We start from the raw sequence: 24,511 nt of genomic DNA, 5'->3' as shown, positions 1-24,511 counted from the left end.
CCACCTATTCAGCCTCTCAACATACGTTGATATCAGTCAAGGAAGGTGCTACATCATCTATTTTGTATAAGCTAGATCCCAGATATCTGTATTATTACTTGAATATAGATCATTGCTATTTGACTGTATTATTGTTGTGGTCTCTGTGAACCTGTTCCCCAATTATAATAATAATAAAATAAAAAAATCTTTAACAAAAACATAACTGTTCAGGAGTGGGATTCAGTATAATTCTCGCCTGGCACAGGGGAGACCCGGATTCGATTCCTGTTTAATGCAGTCGTAGTCTCTCTGAATTTTAAAGGTGGGAATATGGTTCAGAATGGAAGTATTTTTAATATGATACTTACATTAAGAACATTTTGCTGGCTGCAGGAAAACCCAAGAAAATGAAGACATTAAACAAAGCAATGTAGCTTGGCGTCATGCTACAGACCTATGGCATTGTTTAGTCACACTTATTTTTATCAATGCAAAATAGATGTACCAATGTTGTTCAATCCATAAGATTCTCTTGCTTTCTGTGCTGTATACTGTGTAGTGGTCCATTTGCCATATCTGTTTGGGTCTAGTTCAATGAGGTCGAAAGGAGGTTCTCCGTCCAGGATCCAGTCACTTAAGAACTTACCAATGCCTCCAGCATGGATGACACCATACCTGAAAATAGGAAAAACAATATGATATCAAGGCACTGACCAGATTCAAAAACAGAGAGAAAAGCTGTTAGTACATTGTTAGTACGAAAGCAAAACTCCACTACAAATGCCCAGCTTTGTATGAGACAAGGCAGGGTTTAATCAGTCTTTAAATGTCTTCCTATCACCCCCCAGCACAGCCAAGACAGACCAGAGTGTTGTTAAATGTCATTCATAAATAGCTAGTGATTGCTGAAAGGGGGTGTGTGATACAATGTTTTGTGGCCTGCCCTTTGGTGGGTTCTGGGAGAATCCATCAAGACCAGTAACAATGTAAGCTTGGCTTTAAAAGGAGCTCTCCTCACTTAAAGCAGACCATGCATGCAAATACTGGCCTACCACCTTATGTGTAATCATTGCATTACACCTGGATTAAAAAAAGGCCTGTAGAGAAAAGCTAGAAAATCTACTCTTACACCAAAAATCACAATTCCTCTTTCAAGATTCTGGGAACACCAAGAATCCCAAATCATATTAAAAATGCTCCTACGCTGTTATGGGGTGATTATGCATGGGGGGAGTGATAGAATGAACTAATCTGAACAAACAAAGATAATTTCTCGATTCTTCACATCATAAACCAACATACTTAGCTAGATTCACAAAGAGTTAAAGTAGATACGCCGTCGTAACTCTGAATCTAAGCCGTCATACATTTAAGTGTATTCTCAAATTGAGATACACTTAAATGTAGCTAAGATACGACTACCTGCGCCGTCGTATCTTAGCTGTCTAGGTCCGCGGGCCGCTAGGGGCGTGAAAGCTGATTTACGCCTAGAACGCGTAAATCAGCGAGATACGCCTATTCACGAACATACGCTTGCCTGACGCAGTAAAGATACGCCGTTTACGTAAGGCGTTTTCAGGCGTAAAGTTAGTCGAACAAATAGCTGACCTAGCCAATGTTAAGTATGGACGTCGTTCCCGCGTCGAATTTTGAAAATTTTACGTCGTTTGCGTAAGTCGTCCGTGAATGGGGCTGGATGTAATTTACGTTCACGTTGAAACCAATAAGTCCTTGCGGCGTACTTTGGAGCAATGCACACTGGGATATGTCCACAGGATGCGCCGTTCGTTAAAAACGTCAATCACGTCGGGTCATGGTTTATTTACATAAAACACGCCCACCTCTTCACAATTTGAATTAGGTGCGCTTACGCCGGCCCATTTACGATACGCCGCCGTAACTTAGGAGGCAAGTGCTTTGTGAATACAGCAACTGCCTCTCTGACTTACGGCGGCGTAGCGTAAATACGATACGCTACGCCGGCTCAAAAATACGCCGCCCTACGTGAATCCAGCTAACTGTATAGTGTATACACTTACCCAAAGCCAACAGCAACCCAGTAGTTTCGGACACCTTGGTGTGGCCCCACCATTGGAAGGATATCTGGAGAGTACGTTATGGGTCCAGAAACTATATTGATAATCTCTGCATTTCTCAGCACAGGAACCATCTCCATTGCAGCTTCTACATGTTCCATAATTCTGTCAAGATCAGACTCAAACAATTCTTTCCCAAAACCTACAGAAAATAGAGTGTTAGTTACAGGCTAACCTTGGTTATTGCCAACAGTGTAAAAAAAAAAACTATTAACAGTTAGAATGTTTGTTAAACAGATTCACTTTAATGGCATCCCCACCAGCAACCTATACCTTCCCGTCAATCCCATGCTGCTCAGTTTGGTTGCTAGGAGCAGAGAAAAGTAACCTGTACTCCTGGGTCTGGATAGCATTTGACCCATGCCCCTTCTTCCCAATGTGATAGGTTGGTGCTTGGCAACTGGCCAAGAACAGAGAAAGAGTCTTCAGCCCTGTTTTAAGCTCCGAGTTTTGACTTACACGGGGTTAACTCTCCCTCACTCCCCGTGACTGAATGGAGTGTCAGGAAAGTGAATGGAAGAAAAGTCTGCAAAGCTGGTGGAGCCAGCATTAAAGTACAAACACACTACAGGTACAGACTAAAGCCCTAAAAAAACATCTATATTACTACTACTGTTTTGCATGGACACCCATGATGAAATCATAAACTTTTTTTTCTCTTTGCTCAGCTCCCCCTCCAAGTATTGAATTAGCAACCTTCCCCTCTTCTAATCTTTATTGGAACCACAGAGCATGTGCTCTAGGAAGGAGCTGCTGACAATAAGGACTCCAATGATTGTGGTGTAAACATTAGGGATTAATTGCTCTATAGTGTCTGCAGTTACAGAGGTTAGTGGAGGCTTGTTTTAAACCATTATGTATGGTTTTTATAGCATAAAAGTTACATTGGGCCAATGTAAGTATGCATATCTCATACCTGACTGCCACTATTCAGAGAAAGCCTTGTATTTTTTAATGACTATAAGCATAAGTGTGCGCAGCCTATAGTATTAGGGTGTGCACCTCAAAGCTCAAACACACGTGAATGCCACCTGCAGGGAGGAGGCTCTGGTGGTGGGAGACAGTTGATTGGGAGCATATTTTGTTACATCCTAAGTATAGGTGTAATGTGTTCCTACAGTTGAACCTAGTCTTTAATATAATGGGGGGGGGGGGGGGGGCATTTACACTGCCCACTGGGACCCCAACCCCCCACCTGGTGCCACCCCTGGATAATGCTAATGCACATGGGGTGATTAGGGTGTGCCCAGGCACACTCGGCACACCCTGTGCACATGCCTATGAGTAAGGTATTCTTTAATGAGGTGGGGAGGCAGCAGAAACATATTTTGTTCTTTTGTTACCTAGGAATCTTGCAGTGGACGCCCACAGAACCAGACACCTTGTTCTCTCTGCAGCTCAACTTCCCCTCCCCAGAACTGATGTACCATCCTTCTAGTCTTCTAATGTCTAATGTGCAGAGCTTGCACTGTGGGGAAGCTTCTAAAAGATAGGACTCCAGTGCATGCATTGTGAACTTTGAGAATGAATTGCTCTACAGTGTCTGCAGCTACAAAGGTCATTGTTTTACAGCTTTACTACTTGTTAGGAATGCAGTATGTAGTACTATCCACAGCCTGACTAGAGCTTTACTTTTATTATGTCAACTTAAGTATTAAGTATTACCTGGTGGGACTCCATTTGTTACCCAGGAATCTTGCAGTTTCATTTTTTCTTGGCTTTCATATGGTCCAAACAAAATTCCATCCCGTTCCTGTCGTAAATAATATGATCCCTCCAAGTCTCGGAGGACTGGTAGTTCCTTCTTTAAAGCTTGCACCTCAGGAACAGAACCAGTGACCACATACTGATGGTGCACAGGAATAAGAGGATGTTCCAGGCCTATCAACTTTCCAACCTCTCGTGCCCAGAAACCTAGGAGATAAATTCAATGTCACGTGTTAATCAAATAAACAGAAAATAATTTGCTTAGCTGGTCATAGAAGGACAGATCCTTATGGATATAAAACAGACAGAGATTTGACTTTCATTGTTGTAACTGCAAAGACTTCGGGGGCACACAAACCTTTCTAGTGCATACCACCAGAGCTTTTTTTTCAGGGGGAACTTGGTGGAACGCTGTTCCACCCCCTCTGGCTCAGACCCTTTGGTGCCTGCTCACCACAATTACTTGTAAACACAGAAGTCTGGTTTCTGTGTTTTAAAATGACAGCTCTGCACTCTGTATGTAATGCAATCCTGGTATTTAATGCCCCTTTAAGACCCTCCTGCTGTTTTTTCTGAAATTTGACTGACCACACCCACTATTTGATGTGATTTGGAGGGTGTGTGTAGGGGGAGGGGTTTTGTGGGGCCGTGGTTACGTTCCAGCACCTAGTGTTTGAGAAAAAAAGCCCAGCATACCACAGATGGCATCATGTTTTGGGAAAAAGGAAAGAATATTGAAAGATTTTGAAAGAACAATGAGCAATTGAAACTTGCATGCCTACTTGATCTTTAAATTTACAGGGTTCAATATTAGGAAACAGATGAATCATGCAAGACTGATGTTTTTCATGAGAAATAAAGATGTCAGATTTTCCCCCTTTTCTTTATTTGAAAAATCAGACTTTGCGCCTACTGCCCTGAATGTTCATACAGGTAGGTGCACCGTCCAGCTGCAGCAGCTGTTAGACTCTTATACAGTTTGACGGGCTACCGGTAGTAGGCATGCACCTGTGCCCTCCATACACAGCTAAACGCCAGAACCTCATGTATCGCTGCTAAATGGCCAGTGTGCATAGGGCCTTAAGATCAAAGGAAAACAAACAGGCAATCTGCTTAAAATAAAAAAGCAGACAGCAAGTTATGGGGGTGGCAAAAAAGTTGGTTTTATCTAACATTTATAAGTCAGTAGTGCTAGCATGTAACTCTTTGCAACTTTAAAGTTATATAATATGAACATTTTTGGGGACTGTAGCTAATTACACGCTGAATTTTCTGAAAGGTTTCTAAAAGCAGCGAAGCTGCTCAGAAGCTGTCTGATCCAGTTAATTCTGGTTCTGCTGCCTGATCTTGGCTCTGAATAGACTTCACTAAACATTTTAGCTGTTCCAAGCCAGGAAACATGAAGCCAGCTCTACTTGGCACCAGCGCTACATAGACAAGAATCCAAGTGGGAGGGGCATGCTAGGGGAGCGTAGTAAAAGCTGCACCAAGACCACGCTCACAGGGTCTAATTGTTTACCATAAAATGTTTCTAACTTCATATTCACAATTCCTGCTTCCATGTTGTCCTGCTTAAAGCATACATCATTCTTCTTTACATTTTCGTTATGCCCCTGGTTAGCTAGCTCATCTGGTATTATTATTATAATTATTATAATACAGGATTTATATAGCGCCAACAGTTTGCGCATCGCTTTACAACATGAGGGCAGACAGTACGGTTGCAATACAATTCAATTAAGGAGGAATGAGAGGGCCCTGCTCGTTAGAGCTTACAATCTAGAAGTATTTATATTTATTTGAATAATTTTTATTTAAAAAAAATAAATTGAAACTGTTTTAAATACTAGTTAAAGCGGTGGTTCACCCTAATAAATTTTTTTTTTTCTATCATTAAATTAGGCATAGTAGCGCGAGCTACAGTATGCCTGTATTTATTTTTTTAGCCCGGTACTCACTGTGCAATCCTAGCGAGACGATTCCGACTCCCCGCGGGGAATGGGCGTTCCTATGCAGAGGCAGCATGATTGACGGCCGGCTATGGCGCATCACGCTTCTCCGGAAATAGCCGAAATAGGACTTGGCGCTTCACGGCGCCTGCGCATAGTCTGTGCGCAGGCGCCGTGAAGAGCCGAGACCTACTCCGGCTATCTTCGGGGAGCGTGACGTGCCATAGCCGGCCGTCAATCATGCTCCCTCTGGATAGGAACATTTCTAACACTTCTCAATCCTTACCTTCAATTAACCTAATCACTATTTAAGAAGGTCTCCTAGCACTCTATTAACTTTGACAACAGAGCTCTACCTATACCCAAAACACAAATCCTCCTGGAGTAATACCTTCCTATTTCCCATTAAACAAAATTTCTAGGAGTCCTAACTCACAAAAACCCAACCCAGCTCTTTACCAATAATAGTTCATTAGCACTAGAGCTGCACGATTAATCGTCAAGAATCGTTATCGAAATCTTTTTCCCGTTGCGATTCTTGACACAGGATTTCAAGATCTTTGACATGAAAATAATTTTCTCAACAGAAGACACGGTAGGGCTTATTTTCGGGGTAGGTCTTACCATGTAATGTGCTGTCTTCTCTCCTCCTCTCCCTCCCTGCTGGGTATGAATCCCCAGTGCGCATAGATACGACGGCTCGGTGTCAGAGTTACGACGGCGTATCTGGAGATACGCCGGCGTAACTCGTACTAGAATCCGGGTCAATATTTGCTTATCCTGGAGTTCAGCTTGTATTCATTTCTATAGTGTCAGTTAATTATTAACATGCTATGGAAAGTTTCTCTGAAGTTTCTACCCAGCTGCTTTACTGAGCAAATATCACTGTACTCAAAAGGTAATGTTTATTTCTAATGATTTACTCAAAAATAATGTAAATTTACCACATGTTGGTAATGTCTCATAAAAAAGTCTATTGTAAGGGTAGAGGTAATGTCAGTAAGTCATTGGTGTAGCAATCAATCTCTATACAGATGGAACAAATAGTTCCCTATTGTGTAAACTATACAAACAGCAAAGTAACAGAAATTAAAGTAGTTCTATAAGGTTTTTAAATGTAATGCTTTCCATGCATTATGAAAAAAAATAAAACCTTTCAGCGCCTGTTAATCCCCCTTCCCTTCAAACACTTACCTAAGTCCTGTATAGATCCAGCGCTGTGCCCACCTGCTGGTCTTTCTATCCTCTCTCACAAGCTTGGATGAGAGCAGCGGGGGCCAATGGCTCCTGCTGCTGTCAGTCCAATCCAGTGAGCAGAGAGAGGGGGCGAGGCCAAGCTGTAGTGTGTGTGTGTCTATGGATGCACACAGTCCTGCTTGGAAGTGAGACCGCATGTGTCCCACCGTAGGAAGCACACACAGTGGTGGAGGATTCAAGAGCGTCGGCGAGGGTCCCCAGAAGTGAAGGCTCAGGGCAACTCTGTGCAAAACCTTTGCACATAGCAGGTAAGTAGAACATGTTTTTTTTTTGTCTTTGAGGGGAAAAAATTTTACTTTACAATCACGTTAAGGAGTCCTTGTTCCCAGACCATTAATTTCAAAAATCTTCAAATACGATTACATGTTCATTTTACATGTATTTTTGCATGTTTTCCCTAATTTCTATCTGGTGATCGTGCCAGTATTACAATTCTGATCCTAGAGTGAAAACGCTCACTCACTCCACTGTATCTATGGAAGGAGCAGTGTTGACACTCTAGGACAAGACTACAAACACCACCCCCTTTCTTCTTCTTAACGTAGGGGAAAGGATTTCTGTTGTTTACAGAAAAAAATTGAGAAGGGCTGATGACACCAAATAAATTGATTATAAACGATCACCATGTAAAACAACAGTTTAAAAATGAAAGGCAAAACATTTCTGTATAGATTATAAAAAATATATATTATAAATACCTTTTGTCCCTTTTTTATAAATGAACATACAGTTGTATTAAAAATTATTCAACCCCCACTGAAATTGATTGTTTTGGCCAGTTTGACATTGATTTTGATCATTCAGTCATCCTGCTTACAATTAAATCAAAGAGGCACATGTAGGTCAGACAAATATAACATAACATTTATAATGAAATAACCACAAATGTCTTTTCTGTGCTCACATCATTATCAGTTTTATTCAACCCCCAAGTGACATACAATCTTAGTACTTAGTACAACATCCTTTTACAGTTATAACAGCTTTTAAACGTGAAGCATAGCTTGACACAAGTGTCTTGCAGCGATCTACGGGTATCTTCGCCCATTCGTCATGGGCAAAAGCCTCCAGTTCAGTCACATTCTTAGGCTTGCGCACTGCAACTGCTTTCTTTAAGTCCCACCAGAGGTTCTCAATCGGATTTAAGTCTGGTGACTGCGATGGCCACTCCAAAATGTTCCAGCCTTTAATCTGCAACCATGCTCTAGTGGACTTGGAGGTATGCTTGGGATCATTGTCCTGTTGAAAGGTCCAACGTCTCCCAAGCCTCAGGTTTGTGATGGACTGCATCACATTGTCATCCAATATCTCCTGGTACTGAAGAGAATTCATGGTACCTTGCACACGCTGAAGCTTCCCTGAACCTGCATAAGCAAAACAGCCCCAAAGCATGATTGACCCCCCGCCATGCTTCACAGTAGGCAAGGTGTTCTTTTCATCATAGGCCTTGTTCTTCCTTCTCCAAACATAGCGTTGATCCATGGGCCCAAACACTTCTAATTTTGTTTCATGAGTCCACAGAACACAATCCCAAAACTTCTGTGGTTTGTCCACATGATTTTTGCATACTGCAGTCGACTCTTCTTATTCTTTGGAGACAGCAAGGGGGTGCGCCTGGGAGTTCTGGCATGGAGGCCTTCATTACGCAGTGTGCGCCGTATTGTCTGAGCAGAAACTTCAGTACCCACCTCTGACAAATCTTTTCTCAGTTCCTCAGCAGTCACACAGGGACTTTTCTCCACTCTACGCTTCAGGTAGCGCACAGCAGTCGAAAGTCAGCATCTTCTTTCTGCCACGACCAGGTAGCGTTATAACAGTGCCCTTTGCCTTGAATTTGCGAATGATGCTTCCTATGGTGTCTCTTGGTATGTTTAACATCTTTGCAATCTTCTTATAGCCATTGCCCTTCCTGTGAAGAGTAATCACCTCTTCTCTTGTCTTCCTGGACCATTCTCTTGACTTCCCCATGTTTGTAACCACACCAGTAAATGTCTAGAAGGAGCTGAGTATCACAGTCATTTTAAAGCTGCCTAATTGGTGCTTATTAGGCTTTATTGCTGCTCCCTGACATCCACAGGTGTTTTCAATACCTGATTGAAAACACTTCAATGAACCTCTGTTCTTCAGAGAAGCAGTCTTTAAGGGGTTGAATAATTGTGTAAATGAAGAATTCACAAAATAAACATTTACTACTGTATTACAAAACCAATTGATGTCATTTTAGTTGCATATGGTTCTTTAAGAAGTCCTTGTAGGATTTCATTCTGAATACAATTACAAATGTACACTAAATTCCCTAAAACCCTTTACAGCATTGGGGGGTTGAATAATTTTGAACACAACTGTATTCCCTCTGTTCTCAGCTGCATAAGAGCTGGGGAGAGGAGAAGCACACTGAGCTTGCCAGTGAATCGCTGTGCAGCGGGGGCGTGACAGGACAAGTCTAATCATTGGAGGAGAGCACACTGAGTTCCCAGTACAGCTAGAAAACTGGAAAACTGACCATGGTGTGTTTTCCTGCTTAGTGTGGTCAGTTTTAATAGGAGAGCAGAGGGACTGGCTGGAACACCAGGGATTTCACATAAAGGAAGCAATACAAAGAACCTGATACTTTCTTATACAAGTACATGGTACAGCAGGCACACTCAGGAATATGAAGTGTTGGGGTAACAAATGCTTTAAAACTGCAAGGTACACAGGAACTTAAAAGGTCACTGTATTTCTGGCAAAATCAACAAGTTTCCTTGTTAACAAACCACTTTCCCCTATACATTTAGTAAACCGAAAATAATCAAAGTTCATTGTTAGGGCTCATTCACATGGGCGTACTACAGCATATACCTGTGTGAGGGCCATGTTTACCCGCAAGGGGATGCACAGGTGTTTTCTGTGCATCCCTGTGCAGGCAGGCCCATTGATGTCTACTCTGGGAAGCAGAGGGTGCACAGACATGGCCACTGCTCTCAAAGTGACATCCATGTGGGGGCACGGCAGAGCCGTGCATTCACACCCATGCAAATGTGAAATTGAGAGCAGTGGCCGAGTCCATGCAGCTGCTGCGTCTCAACAGACATGGGCCTTAGGACCTAAAAAAAATATGTTTCAAGATTTTTCAAATGGTTTTTGAACATGCATGAGTGCCCATTGGCTCGGAAAGTTGGAATGTTGCCCTGTGTTGCCCCTCTGAAGTTCATGTTTTTTTTTTGTTTGTTTTTTTGGCATACAGCACTATACAGTTGTGTATGAGGGTGTGTACCCCATTACCTAGTAGGTGGTTGCTTCTCTTACAAATCTGCAGTGTCTCCCCACAGCCACTGGACACTATACTGAGCATCTGTCTTCTGTTGCTGTAAAAGGTTACCAGCAGTCGCTGTGACTGAGAAAAGTTGCGCCACTTGCCTGCCCCTTTCTGCCCTCTTTTCCATGCACAGAACTTGTATTAATACACTCCCACAATACATTTTTGTAAAAGGGCGGTGGAGATTCTGTCATTCAACCGCTCCTTCTCCATTCACAGAACCCGCATTATGTAGTGCCGCAATTCATACTGGGAAATGTAGTTCTTACATGAACGAGCAATGCAAACCAGGAAGTGAATGAGAGAACAGAAACTAGAATGCCGGAGGTGATATAGATGAAGGAATATAATTGGTATTTACTAGTTTTTTAACAGAATCATTACACTATTCTGTCCGTCTACCTTGCAGACATTAATCTTAGTCAAAAAAATGGTTTTCCTTTAGTGACCCTTTAGGCTTTAGCTAAAAATGCTGTATTTTTTATGGCAATTTTCATTGGTACTGTGTCTATCAATTGCATTGTGATGCTTTTATAGTGTTTGGGCTTTTCAGGGGCAGAAAAAATGCACAAAAAACAAAGTTTGCTGTCAGTGGACCACTTTAAGGTGAGCATGGTGTTGTTTTGTTAATGTATTGTGGGAGTGCAAGAAGAGGGGCTTTGGTTGGGGGAGACAAAATACACACCATGCACATTTAATAGGATAAAGCAGAGGCTGCTTCTGTCATACACATTTCAGGTCACAATATACTGACCATGACTGAGATTAATAAGTAATAAAAGTAAATGTCCTGCCAGACACTGCTGTTATTTAATCTCGCTCTCGCACGTCGGGTTCATCTTAGTGCATGCATCACAGAGGTTGTTTCTGAGAACTGGGACCTCAAACGCGCACATTTTTTGGAACCCTCCCATTGGTTACACAGAAAAGTTGACTTGGCAGGGTCTATACAATTGTCTGTTTCATGAGGAATGTGAAAAGCTCACAGATTTTAGCTGAACTTTCCTCATGATTTTCTTGTGAGAAGCAGATGTTGTTTTCAGTCAAAAGTAAGAGACTGTGTGGATTTTATCTGCAAGTAAACCCTGCAATACAGACACTGATTCTGTTCTAAGGCTCTTCCCAGAATCACATTATACATTGTGGGGATTATGGCATCCATCTGCATATCAGATAACCCCCTCCCAGTGTAGAATATTTCTAATTTCTCTATCAGGATGCCCACATTACACAGTAAAGCCCTGTACACACGATCGTTTTGTCTGATGAAAACAGACTGATGGACTCTATTGTCACCCTGAAGTGCTGCATGGTCCATCACTAGGGGAGACTTGAAGTGGTTTCCCAGACAAATCACTTGAATTCACAAGTATTAAATAAATTTCACTACATAAATAGGTATCAGAAATATTATTATGACTTTATTGAGGTGGCTACAAATAAGCTTTTCCTATACTGAGCCACATACTCCATAATTAACATAACAGACTGTACCCTTACACTGAAGCCCTCAAGTTCTTTTCCCAGTCATTCGCAACCATTTTGCCTTAAAGCAGTGTTCCAACCACAATTAGCATTTTTTAAATGTATGTCCTGCGTTTTTATAATATAAATCCGGTCACTTACTATTTTACAATCCGCCGCCGCTCCGCATAGTTATTAAAAAAAGATAGGGCTAGATTCAGATAGCCCTGCGTAATTTAGTGCGGGCGTAACGTATCTCTGATACGTTACGCCACCGTAAATTAGGGCGCAAGTTCCGTATTCATAAAGAACTTGCGCCCTAAGTTACGGCGGCGTAACGTATGTGGGCCGGCATAAGCCCGCCTAATTCAAATGGGGATGATGTGGGCATGAAAGAATCCCAGTGCGCATGCTCGAAATTCCGCCGCAAATCGTCATTGCTTTCGACGTGAACGTAAATTAGGTCCAGCCCTATTCGCGAACGACTTACGCAAACAACGTAAAAATATCAAAATTCGACGCGGGAACGACGTCCATACTTAACATTGGTTGCTCCTCATATAGCAGGAGCAACGTTACGCCAGAAAAAGCCTTACGCAAACGACGTAAAAAATTCTGCCTGGCGCACGTACGTTTGTGAATCGACGTATCTAGGTCATTAGCGGCCAGCGTAAATATGCACCCTAAGATACGACGGTGTAAGAGACTTACGCCAGTCGGATCTTAGGCTAATTTCGGCGTATCTTGCTTTCTGAATACAGAAAGAAGATACGCCCGCGCAGCTTTGAATTTACGCGGCGTATCTATAGATACGCCGGCGTAAATTCTTGCTGAATCTAGCCCATAGTTTATAAAACTATGTCCACACCGTTGTCATTTTGCTTGTGGGCATTGTGAAGCCCACAAGCACTTACTTCCTGGAAGTCTTGGACAGGGAGTGATAATTGGGTAGCGCACTGCATCCTGGGAAATGATGACACACATTTCCCAGGAGCATTAGAGGGAGATGATGTCAGGATCCTAGGTGATTCCAAAGGAAGATTTCGTGGGACTGCATAGCAACAGGCATTTCCAGATGAGTAAAAAAAAAAAAAAAAAAAATTTTTATTTTTTAGGTCTAATGAGCACAATAATGAAAACATTTTTGGGATGGAAACTCCACTTTAAGTCGACCCCAAGCTGGTATTTAGGCTTTTGGTAAAGCTACACTACCCGACAGTTACTTATATCTTGGGGACTCCACTGGTGAGATATCTATTCTGAAAACTTGCTGTGACAATTATGAGGGGGTCTTACAATCCCTGTAAACTTTATTATTTATATAAGAGAAAATGTAACAGGATTAGCTTGAAAATGCAGAAGTAGGAAAACCTAGAAGTCTTAAGGGGACAGCAAAAGAATCTGGAATTAAAGGAGAAGTCCAGCCAAAGTTTGTTTGGCTGGACTTCTCCTATGGATCACAGGAATGCAATTCTTTTTGCACTCTTGTAACCCGTTTTCAGCAGAGAGAAGACTGAAGTCCAGGCATGCGTTATCCCGACAATGGGAGCCTGGATCTGGTAGGTGCCTGGACTGACACCCATCTCAGCCCTCCACAGCTCAGCGCTCCAATGAGTGAGGAGGGAGAAGAGCAAAGAGCTGTGACTGACAGTCTGCAGCTTTCTGCTCACGGAGCTGTGAGAACCGAGCGATTGGTAGTGTTTGATCGCTTGGTTTTCAGTGTAGAGGCGCCAGGGGACAGATGCTGTATCCACCTAGGTAAGTATGAATGGGGGAAAAAAATACACATACTTTTCTTTTAAGGCTGAGAGATCTTGTTGGAATATTTAAAACATATAAGAAGGCAAGGGCTGGTCCAGCCCACCATGCTCCATGTATAATTAAAATATCATTTCTGAGTATAGGGATCCTATGATAAGTGTTGCGGACAGAATATACATTTGAAGGAGAACGTTTTTTAACTTGTAGGTTTCAAAGCATTATTAAAAAGAAAAATATTCTCAAATAAAACAATATATATATATATATATATATATATATATATATATATATATATATATATATACACATATGTATATACAAAATATATATACAAAATATATAATTTACCTGTAGCATTCACAATCCTTTTGGCATGAATTGTTCCATGAGGTGTTTCCACATTCCATGTACCGTCAGATTGAGGTGTTAAAGCTGTCACTTGTGCTGGAAGATATAATTGGGCACCATACTTCCTAGCTCCAGCTGCAAGGGCCATAGTGAGGGAATAGGGGTCAATATGTCCATCTCCAGGGTTATAGAGGCCAGCTAGGACCTACAGAATAAGAAATTGGTGTATGTATACCGAAGCACTAAATAAATCAAAAGCCAGTAGTAAAGAAAAGATATGGGGCAATTGCACTCGTTCAAAAACAAGCATTTTTCCGTATTTACATAACAAGAAATCCTCATCATATTTCAGTCATTAGCAGTCAGACATTGCCTCCTTTCATTTCTCTACCTTATTTTCATAGTTTAGCCTGTTGTCTTCTAATGGGCTTCTTTAGTTAAAGGGATTGTAAAGGTTTGTTTTTTATTTTCTAAATTGGTTCCTTTAACCACTTGCCGACCGCGCTATAGCAAAAATACTGCTACAGCACGGTCGAGTTGTTTTGACACGACGTCCCTGTGACGTCCTCGTGCACTTCCTCGTTTGCGCGCCCCCTGAGACGCGCTCGCGGAAGTGTCCGTGCTTGCCGGGTCCAGGGGACCCGACGCAACACGGATCACGGTGAAGAGCCAATGATAGCGGCTCTTCACCACCTGATCGCTCCCTCCAATGAGGGAGCAGAGAAAAGTAAACAAAAAAAAAAAAAAAAGGTCATCCTGAGGTCTTCTCTTCTCTCCTCACACCGATACAGCGTGTGAGGAGAGAAGTGATTTTTAAAGTGAGTGCCATCTACATTGTGCCCAGCAGTGCCTAGCAGTGCCACACAGTGCCACTACACTACTCATCAGTGCCCCTACAGTCCCAATCTGTGCCACCAGTGCCACTACAGTCCCCACCAGTGCCCCTAAAGTCCCCATCTGTGCCACCAGTGCCACTACAGTCCCCACCAGTGCCATGACAGTCCCCACCAGTGCCACCTCTGCCACTTTAGTGCCCATTGGTGCTGCTAGTGTCTGTCAGTGCCGCACCAGTGCCACTACAGTACTTATCAGTGCCGCCAGTGCTCCATCAGTGCCACTACCGTGCCCAGTGCCACTACAGTGCCGATATCCCATTTTTTTTTTTTTTTTACCAAAAATATGTAGCAGTATACATTTTAGGCCAAATGTATGAGGAAAAATTACTTTTTTGCAAAATGTAATGATAGAAATGAAGAAAAAATTATTTTTTTACAACATTTTCGTTCTTTTTTCATTTATAGCAAAAAAAATAAAAACCGCAGAGGTGATCAAATACCACCAAAAGAAAGCTCTATTTGTGGGAAAAAAAGGCCAAAAATTTCATTTGGTTACAGTGTTGTATGACTGAGTTATTGTCATTCAAAATGTGAGAGCACCGAAAGCTGAAAATTGGTCTGGTCAGGAAGGGTGTTTAAGTGCCCAGTGGCATGCGCCGTTCTTAAGTGCGTCATTTACGTGGGGTCACGATTGATTTGCATACAACACGCCCACCTCTTCCACATTTGAATTAGGCGGGCTTATGCCGGACAATTTACGCTACGCCGCCGCAACTTACGGAGCAAGTGCTTTGTGAATACTGCACTTGCCCGTCTAAGTTGCGGAGGCGTAGCGTAAATAGGATACGCTACGCCGGAAGAAAGATACGCGCTCCTACGTGAATCTAGCCCAATGTACTTTAAATCAATGTAATGTGTATTTCCCACCTGTTATTTTCTGTTTAAATATTTTCTTGCTTTTAGGGAAACCTCTTAGAAGTTGTCAAGAACTTAAATGGACAGTGGAGGACTGTATGTAAGATATTGGAGGGTCCCAGTTTAAATTTTACACCCGAATGCTCTGGTTATTTGTTGCACATCTGGTAACAGGTTTTGCTAAATTCCATTTAGAAATGTTTCAGATTTTTTTTTTTACCTTCACTAAAATCCAAGTTAAACCAGGGCTGGAGACATTAGTAGCAAAGTTGTGTTACCTTGTCAATATTCAGTAATGGAAATAGTTCTTCAACTTTTTCTGGCCCAATGAGATACTGCGGATTTGGATGCCATCGAGCACGGGTCATCTGGTATTTTAATTCATCCACTCGTGTTGGAGTTGAGGCTATTCTGATACTTCCTGGCTGGTGAAACCCAACAGCCTGCATAAGACATCAGTTGAATAGTGATTATCACTGCTGATTGGGGTAACATCTAGCTACATTAGGGGTGCTTAACCTTTTTTAACAGCACCATTTAAGTGATTTGATAACCAGTCATGGACCACAAGGATTTACATTTTTTTAATAGCATAATAAAGACTTAAACAGCAATCAGGATACTCATTTTCCGTGGGACCAATCCCCATTGGATGTTTACCCATTGTTTAATCACAATAACAAAAATCTATTTTTTTTTATTAACCAGATCACCATTAATCCCACACTCGCACTCAGGTGTGACTAGCCAAAAACAGCTCTGATCTAGTGTTGCAGCCTTCACTATAACAGGGTATTTGCAGCCACCCCTTGAATTGCTACAAGGACTGTGGACAATCTAAACAAAAAAAACAGTCGGTGGATACGCATGCCCTAGTAGTGTAACAAAACTTCTTTATTAGGCAAAGATAAAATTACACATAATGCACTCACATGCTCCCGGAATGACACCAAACTTATCACACAACTATGAGAACCCACTTTCAGAACCCACCTTCAGAACCCTTGTATGAATGCCACTAGATGTAATCCACCCAGCTGTCTGTGTGTTAGGAGGGAACAAGAACAACGTGGAGCAGGCCACAATAGCAGCTTATGTATGGCAGCCAAAGGGATTATGGAGGACTGATAATCATTCAGTAGAGCTGCATGCACCCAAAGGTGGCTGTGCGGGTTGTCATAGGTTTGAGGTAGATGACCACATCAGACGGCTCCGTGGGCCACATTTGGCAAGCGGGCCATGGGTTGAGCATCCATGCAACAAAGAGAAAAAGCGGCACATCCAGAGATGAAGAAAAATTTGTTGGTTTATTGTAGAGTCAAAGGTTTAAAAAAACATGACACATGAGGAATCCACACTGTTCAGCAGACGCGTTTCATACAAAGTGCTTAATCATTGACTTAATCATGGACCTCGGCAGGCACAGTCTTGTTGCCACTGTAGTATCAAGAGACCTTTAATTTGCAGACAGACTTGGAGCGGTGTACTCTCTACTTCCCTTTTCCCATGGGTTGAGCATGCCTAGGGGCTACAATGTCAAGATTTAAAGGGTAAATCCATCCAAAAGGATTAATCTCTTTAAAACCGGTGTCTGGTGAACAGAGTCACTGGTTATATCCCTTGTTTATCCAGCATCAAGACCTCACTGCCACACATCCTGGCTGTGTTTCTAAACACTTTGGACTATTGGTATTCCTGCCAGCCTCTTGATGCATTTCCAGAAAATAAAGTTAATTTAAAAACCCAACAAGGAGAGTGGGAATACATACCAATGGTGCAAAGAGTTGTGCTTTGCACACCTAGAAACTCAAATGCAGATATCTCTCCAATGAAGTCCCCAAGAGATATAAGAAAATGTGTGAAATAACAGATGCGATAGGGCTAAAGGATTTACAGATTAATAACGCATTAACAAAAATATTCCAAAGGCAATGTTTTAAAGCTCAACTATAGCAAAATATGTTTATTCTTGATTCCCAGTAATTGACTCCTTCCCACTGCATTGAAAACAAGAGATATGCTTGCCATCTGTACCATTTTTCTAAGGGGTACAGCTTCCCCTTTCTTCTTGTGCCAGTGACAACACAAGAGGTTAGGAACCTAATGACTGGATCTACAGAAAGCAAAAAACTTGACTGGATTTAAAAGACAAACTCAAGAATCACACTTTTTTATATCCTATATCCCAGTAACCCCCCCCTGTTATGATTTATGACTGGCATTCGCTTGCAAATGCCATTAAATACAATTTTCTTCTTGCAATAATGGTGCTTTCTGTCCTCACACTGCAGTGCTCTATGCTGTCAGTGTCCTCACACAGATTTGTATTACAGAGAATGGAAGAGGCAGTGGCTGACCAAGTCTGTTACATTATAGACTATAGTGGGCCCATCTCTGGTGCCCATTTGACAGCAACTGTGAAGCCAATATCTATTGTTTCCAATAAGCCACATTTATATCAACCTGTTATATTGGTAAGTAGTGTTGAGCAGAATACGCCATATTCGATTTCGCGATATATCACAAATATATAGCCGAATATTCGAGAAATATTCGCTAAATTCGAATATTCGTGATATTTTATCGAAATGAAATGTTTGCGAAATTTCGCGAATGCGAAAATAATTGCGAAATTTCGACAACTGCGGTAGGAGCACTCTGGCTCAGAATATTCGTGATATTTTATCGAAATTTCGCAAAATGCGAATGCGATATTTATTGCGGAATTTCGACAACTGCGGTAGGAGCCCTCTGATTGGCTCAGAATATTCGTGATATTTTATCGAAATTTCGCAAAATGCGAATGCGATATTTATTGCGGAATTTCGACAACTGCGGTAGGAGCCCTCTGATTGGCTCAGAATATTCGTGATATTTTATCGAAATTTCGCAAAATGCGAATGCGAAATTGATTGCGGAATTTCGACAACTGTGGTAGGAGAACTCTGATTGGCTCTGATGCAAAAGAAGGGCGGAGAAAATAATCGCGCAATATTCCTATTGCCGAATATTCGCATTGCGAATATTCGGCAATATAAAATGATCGCTTCAGCTACTCGGCCCAAGGTCTCTAATCATACCAGCAATGCTTTTAGACGTCGATGGAGATCACTAGGATGTGATCTGTTCTAAAAATAAAATTGAAAAAATCTGAATATTCGGAATAGCGAATATTGACCGCGAAATTCGAGATATTCGCGAATACTCGAATATGCCATATTGGTAACACTATTGGTAAGCACTGGGTGAAGATGGAACATGATGCACTACATCATACAGTAGCTTAATGGGCCGCAACATGCATTGGGGAAAAATAAAAAAAGTATTTTGGCTCCTGTTGGGGAAAAAAAGGAATTAAGAAAGAAAGGAAAGGGAAACAAAAGGAAGGAAAGAAAGAAGGAAAGGGAAAAAAAAGAAGCCCTGTTCTGTGTTTCAGGACCCTGTATCATTAGGTCCCTTTGTTCTTCACTTCACCATCAGACCCACAGATGTCAATGATGTCATGAATCTGCTACAGGCAGACACTATACAAAGAAGCACAATTTAATACCAATCGGGCAGATGACCTGGAGTGAAGTTGTATTTTCCACTTCAGGGGTCTATTTTATAAGTCTTTTCACATAAGTTTTACTCATGTTTCCAAGTGGATCCAATTAGAAAAATGTGTGAATCCTGCATGAATGTTGTGTGAACAAAAGCGATCATTTGACCCCTTAGTATTGCAACCCTTTCATTTCTCCTTAATAACAAACTGAGTGCACTGATGGGGTCCCTCAGGTTCATAGAAATGGTGTTTGTGTGTGTGTTGTGTACAGGTATAGGCAGAGGTGATGTAAATGTACTCAGTAAGTGGGCCGGTTATATATTGATGATATATAAGGGATGATATATAAAGAAGTTGAACTGTACTCCTGGACATACCTGACCTGTCTCCTCTTCCAAATCCTCATAAAGCTTAATACTGTAATAATGGATCTTCTTTAGGTTAATTCCAGGGTGGTAATATGTAGTTAAACCAGCCTGTGAAAATTTAAATTACAAAGTTTAAACACCTTAACATCTGCAAAAGAAATAAAAAAATGTTACAATACCCTGTGTGTGTTGAGGCCCAGTACGACCCTGGCTTAGTAGTAACCCCACTCAGCAGATCCCCGGCTCCTTATTACCCCTATTCAGCATTGGCACCCTTGTACCCTTGTACCTCTCAAAAGCTGCAGGTGCTGTAACCGTGTTTTATTATTGACTTCTGTGGAGGCTTTGAAGATGCTTTGAAGCACCAAGCAAGCAATATGGGTTATACTTTTTGAAGCAAAGCGAAGCAAACACAATGTGTAAACAGGACTGTAATGTAGCCATTTTATTTAGTACCCCTCTAGGGTCTAGGATTAAACAGCATTTTAATCCACTTCCTGTGTGCCCAGGCTGCTATGCAATGATGTTCCTGGGGGGGGGGCAGAGGGGGCCCTGACCCCCCCAACATTATGCTGTGCCCCACCATGTGCCCTCCGCGGGCCGCGGCTGGAGTAACACAGTCTCTCCTGAGAGGGAGAGCGTCCCCAGTCAGCTTCTGCGGGGGATTCCTCCCCCCTCCCTCTGCTTGCTGACACTGCATAATGCGAGCGCTCACACAACCACAGCCGCCCGATCTGCTTCTTCCCCTGCATCCTCATTGGCACGGAGAAGTACGAGTTGCAGGAAAGACTCCACGAGCACTGTGGGGGGGGGGGGAAGCCTTCATCTCAGTTACTGAAAAAACAGTCTCCTCACATACGAGCAGGGAGGAATACAGCTCCTCCTCCTCATTCCAGCCCTGCCCACACTATCCCGGTGTGCTGTTTCTGAAGAGAGGGGATGTGTGGGCAGGAAATATGCCTGAGATTCGAGCCTGGACCGTGGGTAAGTGTGTGCACTGCAGACTGCAGTACACTGTAATCACTGAACTGCATTATCTCCATCCCTTCTCTCCCTCATCTGTCTCCCTCCCCCTCTCCTGTTCTTTCAAGACATATAAGGTGCAAATTTCTTTCCTGCATCCACAGAATGCAGGAAAGAAACTTGCATGATTCCCCCATCAACACAGACAATGCTGACTGGGGAATATCCCTCCTGCCCAGAAATTGTATTCTCCCGACAAACAGTGATTATCACTAGTGGCTATACAGCAACCACTAGTGATAATCATAAGAGAATCTGCTCAGTAACGGTTCAAATCTCAGCCAGTACCTGCTGAACCAGCTGAGATTTAAACAGTCTATGGCTGGTCTTAGCTCTTAGGCACCCTATACATGGATCACTTTTTTTCATTCAACTATTAGGTTGAATGAAAAAAAAAAAATTATCCAATTCCCCCATCTACACATTATAGGTGGATGGGGGGGATTTCCTCCCAGTGTGGACCAGTGCTGGAACAACCAGAGTTGCTGTCCTGTCCCGGCTATTCAGAGCGCTGGTCTCCGTCTCCATGGCAGCAGCGGCGGCAGCACATTGGAACCCAGTGCTGGTTACTTTATGGGGCTGATGTACAGGAGGGCCAGCACAATTTGTTGTTAGAGATGGGCTGGGCATGTTCAAAATTCCACATGCCAGAGCTTGCCAGGAAGCCCACACTGCACAGCGCTAATCACAGGCAGTGAGACATTTACCGGTCCGCATCTCCACAGATCAGAAAATGTCTCACTGGCTGTGATTAGCACTGTGGAGTGTCGGCTTCCTGGCGGGATTGGGCATGTGGGATTTCAAACACACCCGAGCCCATCTCTATTGGTTGTAGACAGTTGAGCTCCCTGCATGTTGCTTAGCAGCAGTGGAGCCTTCTCTGACAAGCTGATTGTGACGCAATCCAGGTGATGCTCCTAGTCAAATCCTAGTGTTAAATATCAGTGATTTTATTGATCAAAGCCCACACTTTACAGGCATAGAGTCTACATGGCTGCTGAACATACGATTGATTATATATATATATATATATATATATATATATATATATATATATATGTGGTTGTACTCTTGATGCTAATAAATACTGTGTTTATTAGATCTGACTGGGAGCATCACCTGGATCACATCCTGATCAGCATGTCAACAGAGAAGGTTATACAGCATAACTGCTGCTAGGTGACCAGCTGGGGGCTCGGCTCTCTATAACCAATAGTGCCAGCCTTCCCTTGCATGCACCCATAATGTTACCAGCACTAGGTCCTAATAGACTGCCGCCACTGCCAAGGAGACAGATGCCAGACCAGCGCTGTCAATAGCAGGGACAGGACAGCTGAGGAACCCCACAGTGGCAGAACACCAGGGCCCGGTGGAAAGACAACCTTTGCAACCCTGATAGTTCTCCCACTGCTTTGGACCCTTATATTTTCTTGGTGTGCTGGTGACATATATCTCTTGTTTTCTGCCACCCTGGGGGGCCCCAGTATAGTAGGAAGGGAGCTCACTGCAGAACATGTGAAAGGGCCCGTTGTGGGATCGTAGTAAAGGGCTCCAGGAGATATATATATATATATATATATAATTGCATTTTATAGTTGGCCCCCATACTTTTGTCCCTGTTCCCCCATGTGCCCCCCCCTAAATATGAAAGCTGGAGACGACACTGCTGCCATAGACTCACCTCCTTCAAGTGTCAACAAGATGGCCTGGGCTTACAGAGAGTTATGCTCTGGAGCAGGGATCTCCAAACTACGGCCCTCCAGCTGTTGCAGAACTACACTTCCCATGAGGCATTGTAAAACTCTGACATATACAGACATGACTAGGCATGGTGGGAATTGTAGTTTCTGAACAACTGGAGGGCCATAGTTTGGAGACCCATGCTCTGGAGCATTCAGGACCTGCTCACCACTGAATCCAGATGAAAATAAGAAGGAGCTGTGAGGTTATGTGACCATATTAAACAATGACTATTCGTGACTCTTCGCACAACCAGCAATCAGCTGTGGTGATTTTGGCTACATGCACAAAATGTGTCCAGTCATAATCGCCTCAAGTAATCGCTGTCTGTGAGAACAGTTATGCCGCGTTCACACGACCGTTACTCATGTCATGCAAAAAAACGTTGTTTTTCTCGTCGTGATTCCTCTTAAGCCTGCCTTGCATATACACATTCATGAAAAAAAATTGCGGTGATGTACAACACGTACGACGGCACTATAAAGGGGAAGTTCCATTTGAATGGCGCCACCCTTTGGGCGGCTTTCGCTAATTTCGTATTACCACGTGTTCGTAAAAGTTTGGTGAGAGACGATTCGCGCTTTTCAATCTGTTACAGCATGACGAATGTGCTATCTCCATTACAAACGCTCGTTTTGCCAGAACGAGCGCTCCCGTCTTATAACTTGCTTCTGAGCATGCACATTTTTTTCCCCCTCGTTAAAGCGTACACACGACCGTTTTTCACAATGTGAAAAAATAGAGCAGGTTCTAAAAAATGCTCTGGAGCACACGACCATTTTTCACGACCAATTTCAAAAATGGCATTTTTCTCGTCATAAAAAACGGTCATAACAAGTAGACATGTGCAATTTGTTTAGTTTCTAATTCGTTTTTTAACGAAAATTCCGAATTTTCGTATTAACAAATTTTTTATTTCCGAAAATTTCGAATTTCCGTATTTTCGGATTTACGAAAATTCGAATTTCCGAATTTTTTAATTTCCGAAATTCCGAATTTTTTATTTCCGATTTTTTAATTTCCGAATTTTCGTATTTCCGAAATTCGGAAATACAAAATTTTTTCGTTTTTTAAATTTTAGAAATTCCGAATTTTCGTATTTCAGAATTTCGGAAATTCGGATTTTCAGAAATACAAAATTTTTTCATTTTTTTTTAATTTTCGAAATTCCGAATTTTGAAAATTTTGAATTTTGAATTTTTTATTTTCGAATTTTTCAATTTTGGACATTTCGAATTTTTCATTTTTTGAATTTTCGAATTTTCAAATTTTGAATATTCGAAAAAAAAATGTTTTCCAATTTTTCAATTTTCGAATATTCAAATTTCTAATTTTTCATTTTCGAATTTCAAAATTTCGAATTTTTCATTTTCGAATTTTCAAATTTCTAATTTTTCAATTTTCGATTGTTTTATTTTTCGAATTTTCGAATTGTTCAATTTTCGAAATTTCGAATTTTCCAAATTTCGAATTTTTGAATTTTAAATTTTCGAAATTTCGAATTTTTGAATTTTTTACTTTCGAATTTCGAAATTTTCAATTGCAGCTCCTATTTGGACACACCTGTCACTCCAGATGCAAGATATTGCTGATGTTTGCCATTGGAAATTGTAGGGCCTTCTAATTGCTTGTCTGAATGTAGCCAAATAGGTGGCGGTCCCCAGAACTCATAACTAGAAATCTCTCTTGTATTGTGTATCTGTATATATTGACTTACTGCATGCCAAGTGGATCCAGCTGTGAGCTCTGATTTCTCCAGGAGGACCACATCTTTCATGCCTGCTTTGGCCATGTGATATGCCAAGCTCACCCCCACACATCCACCGCCAATGATTACTGTCTCCGCAGTGTCCTTCCATCTCTTCCCCAAACTAGAAAATTGGTTTTCTGGACTGCTATAAACAGAATAGTTCAGTAAGTTGAAAGTCCAACAGACAGTTGATGTTTTGAACCAAAATCTAGAAATTGTGACATACATCTAGCTAGGTCAGAGGATGTAAACATAAACCATCAGACACACATTCCTGTGACTTTGATGTCAATATGGCCAAGGACTGTTAAATGATAACAGAAATCTACAACCAGTATAGACTATATTATACACAAAGCAAGGTCTATAAAGACGTGGATGAGCGAGTTTGGGGTGGATGAACTTGACCAGTGGCAGTGCGTCCATAAAGGGCGCAGGAGCGCCGCCCCCTCTCTCCTGTCACCCCTCTATCA

The 24,511-nt window shown here is 42.0% G+C and overlaps 1 protein-coding gene across 3 annotated transcripts in view; it reads right to left on the bottom strand.

The window, feature by feature from the left end:
• Positions 1-24,511, bottom strand: part of DMGDH (dimethylglycine dehydrogenase) — a 56,202-nt gene that overhangs the window by 25,282 nt on the left and 6,409 nt on the right. The window contains exons 2-8 of one of the 3 annotated variants that reach the window (XM_040340696.1): positions 24,006-24,183; positions 19,535-19,633; positions 15,892-16,056; positions 13,863-14,067; positions 3,744-3,992; positions 2,022-2,220; positions 488-657 (exon numbers count right to left, since the gene is read on the bottom strand). In XM_040340696.1, the coding sequence (XP_040196630.1) occupies positions 488-657; positions 2,022-2,220; positions 3,744-3,992; positions 13,863-14,067; positions 15,892-16,056; positions 19,535-19,633; positions 24,006-24,183 (1,265 nt within the window). The remainder of the gene's footprint in view (positions 1-487; positions 658-2,021; positions 2,221-3,743; positions 3,993-13,862; positions 14,068-15,891; positions 16,057-19,534; positions 19,634-24,005; positions 24,184-24,511) is intronic. The other 2 variants (XM_040340705.1, XM_040340714.1) reach the window with 2 other exon arrangements.

The sequence above is a fragment of the Rana temporaria genome, chromosome 1 (assembly GCF_905171775.1).
Source record: "Rana temporaria chromosome 1, aRanTem1.1, whole genome shotgun sequence".
NCBI classification, from domain to species: domain Eukaryota; kingdom Metazoa; phylum Chordata; class Amphibia; order Anura; family Ranidae; genus Rana; species Rana temporaria.
Note: the sequence above shows the minus strand (reverse complement) of the source record. Positions and strands in the feature narration are given on the sequence as shown.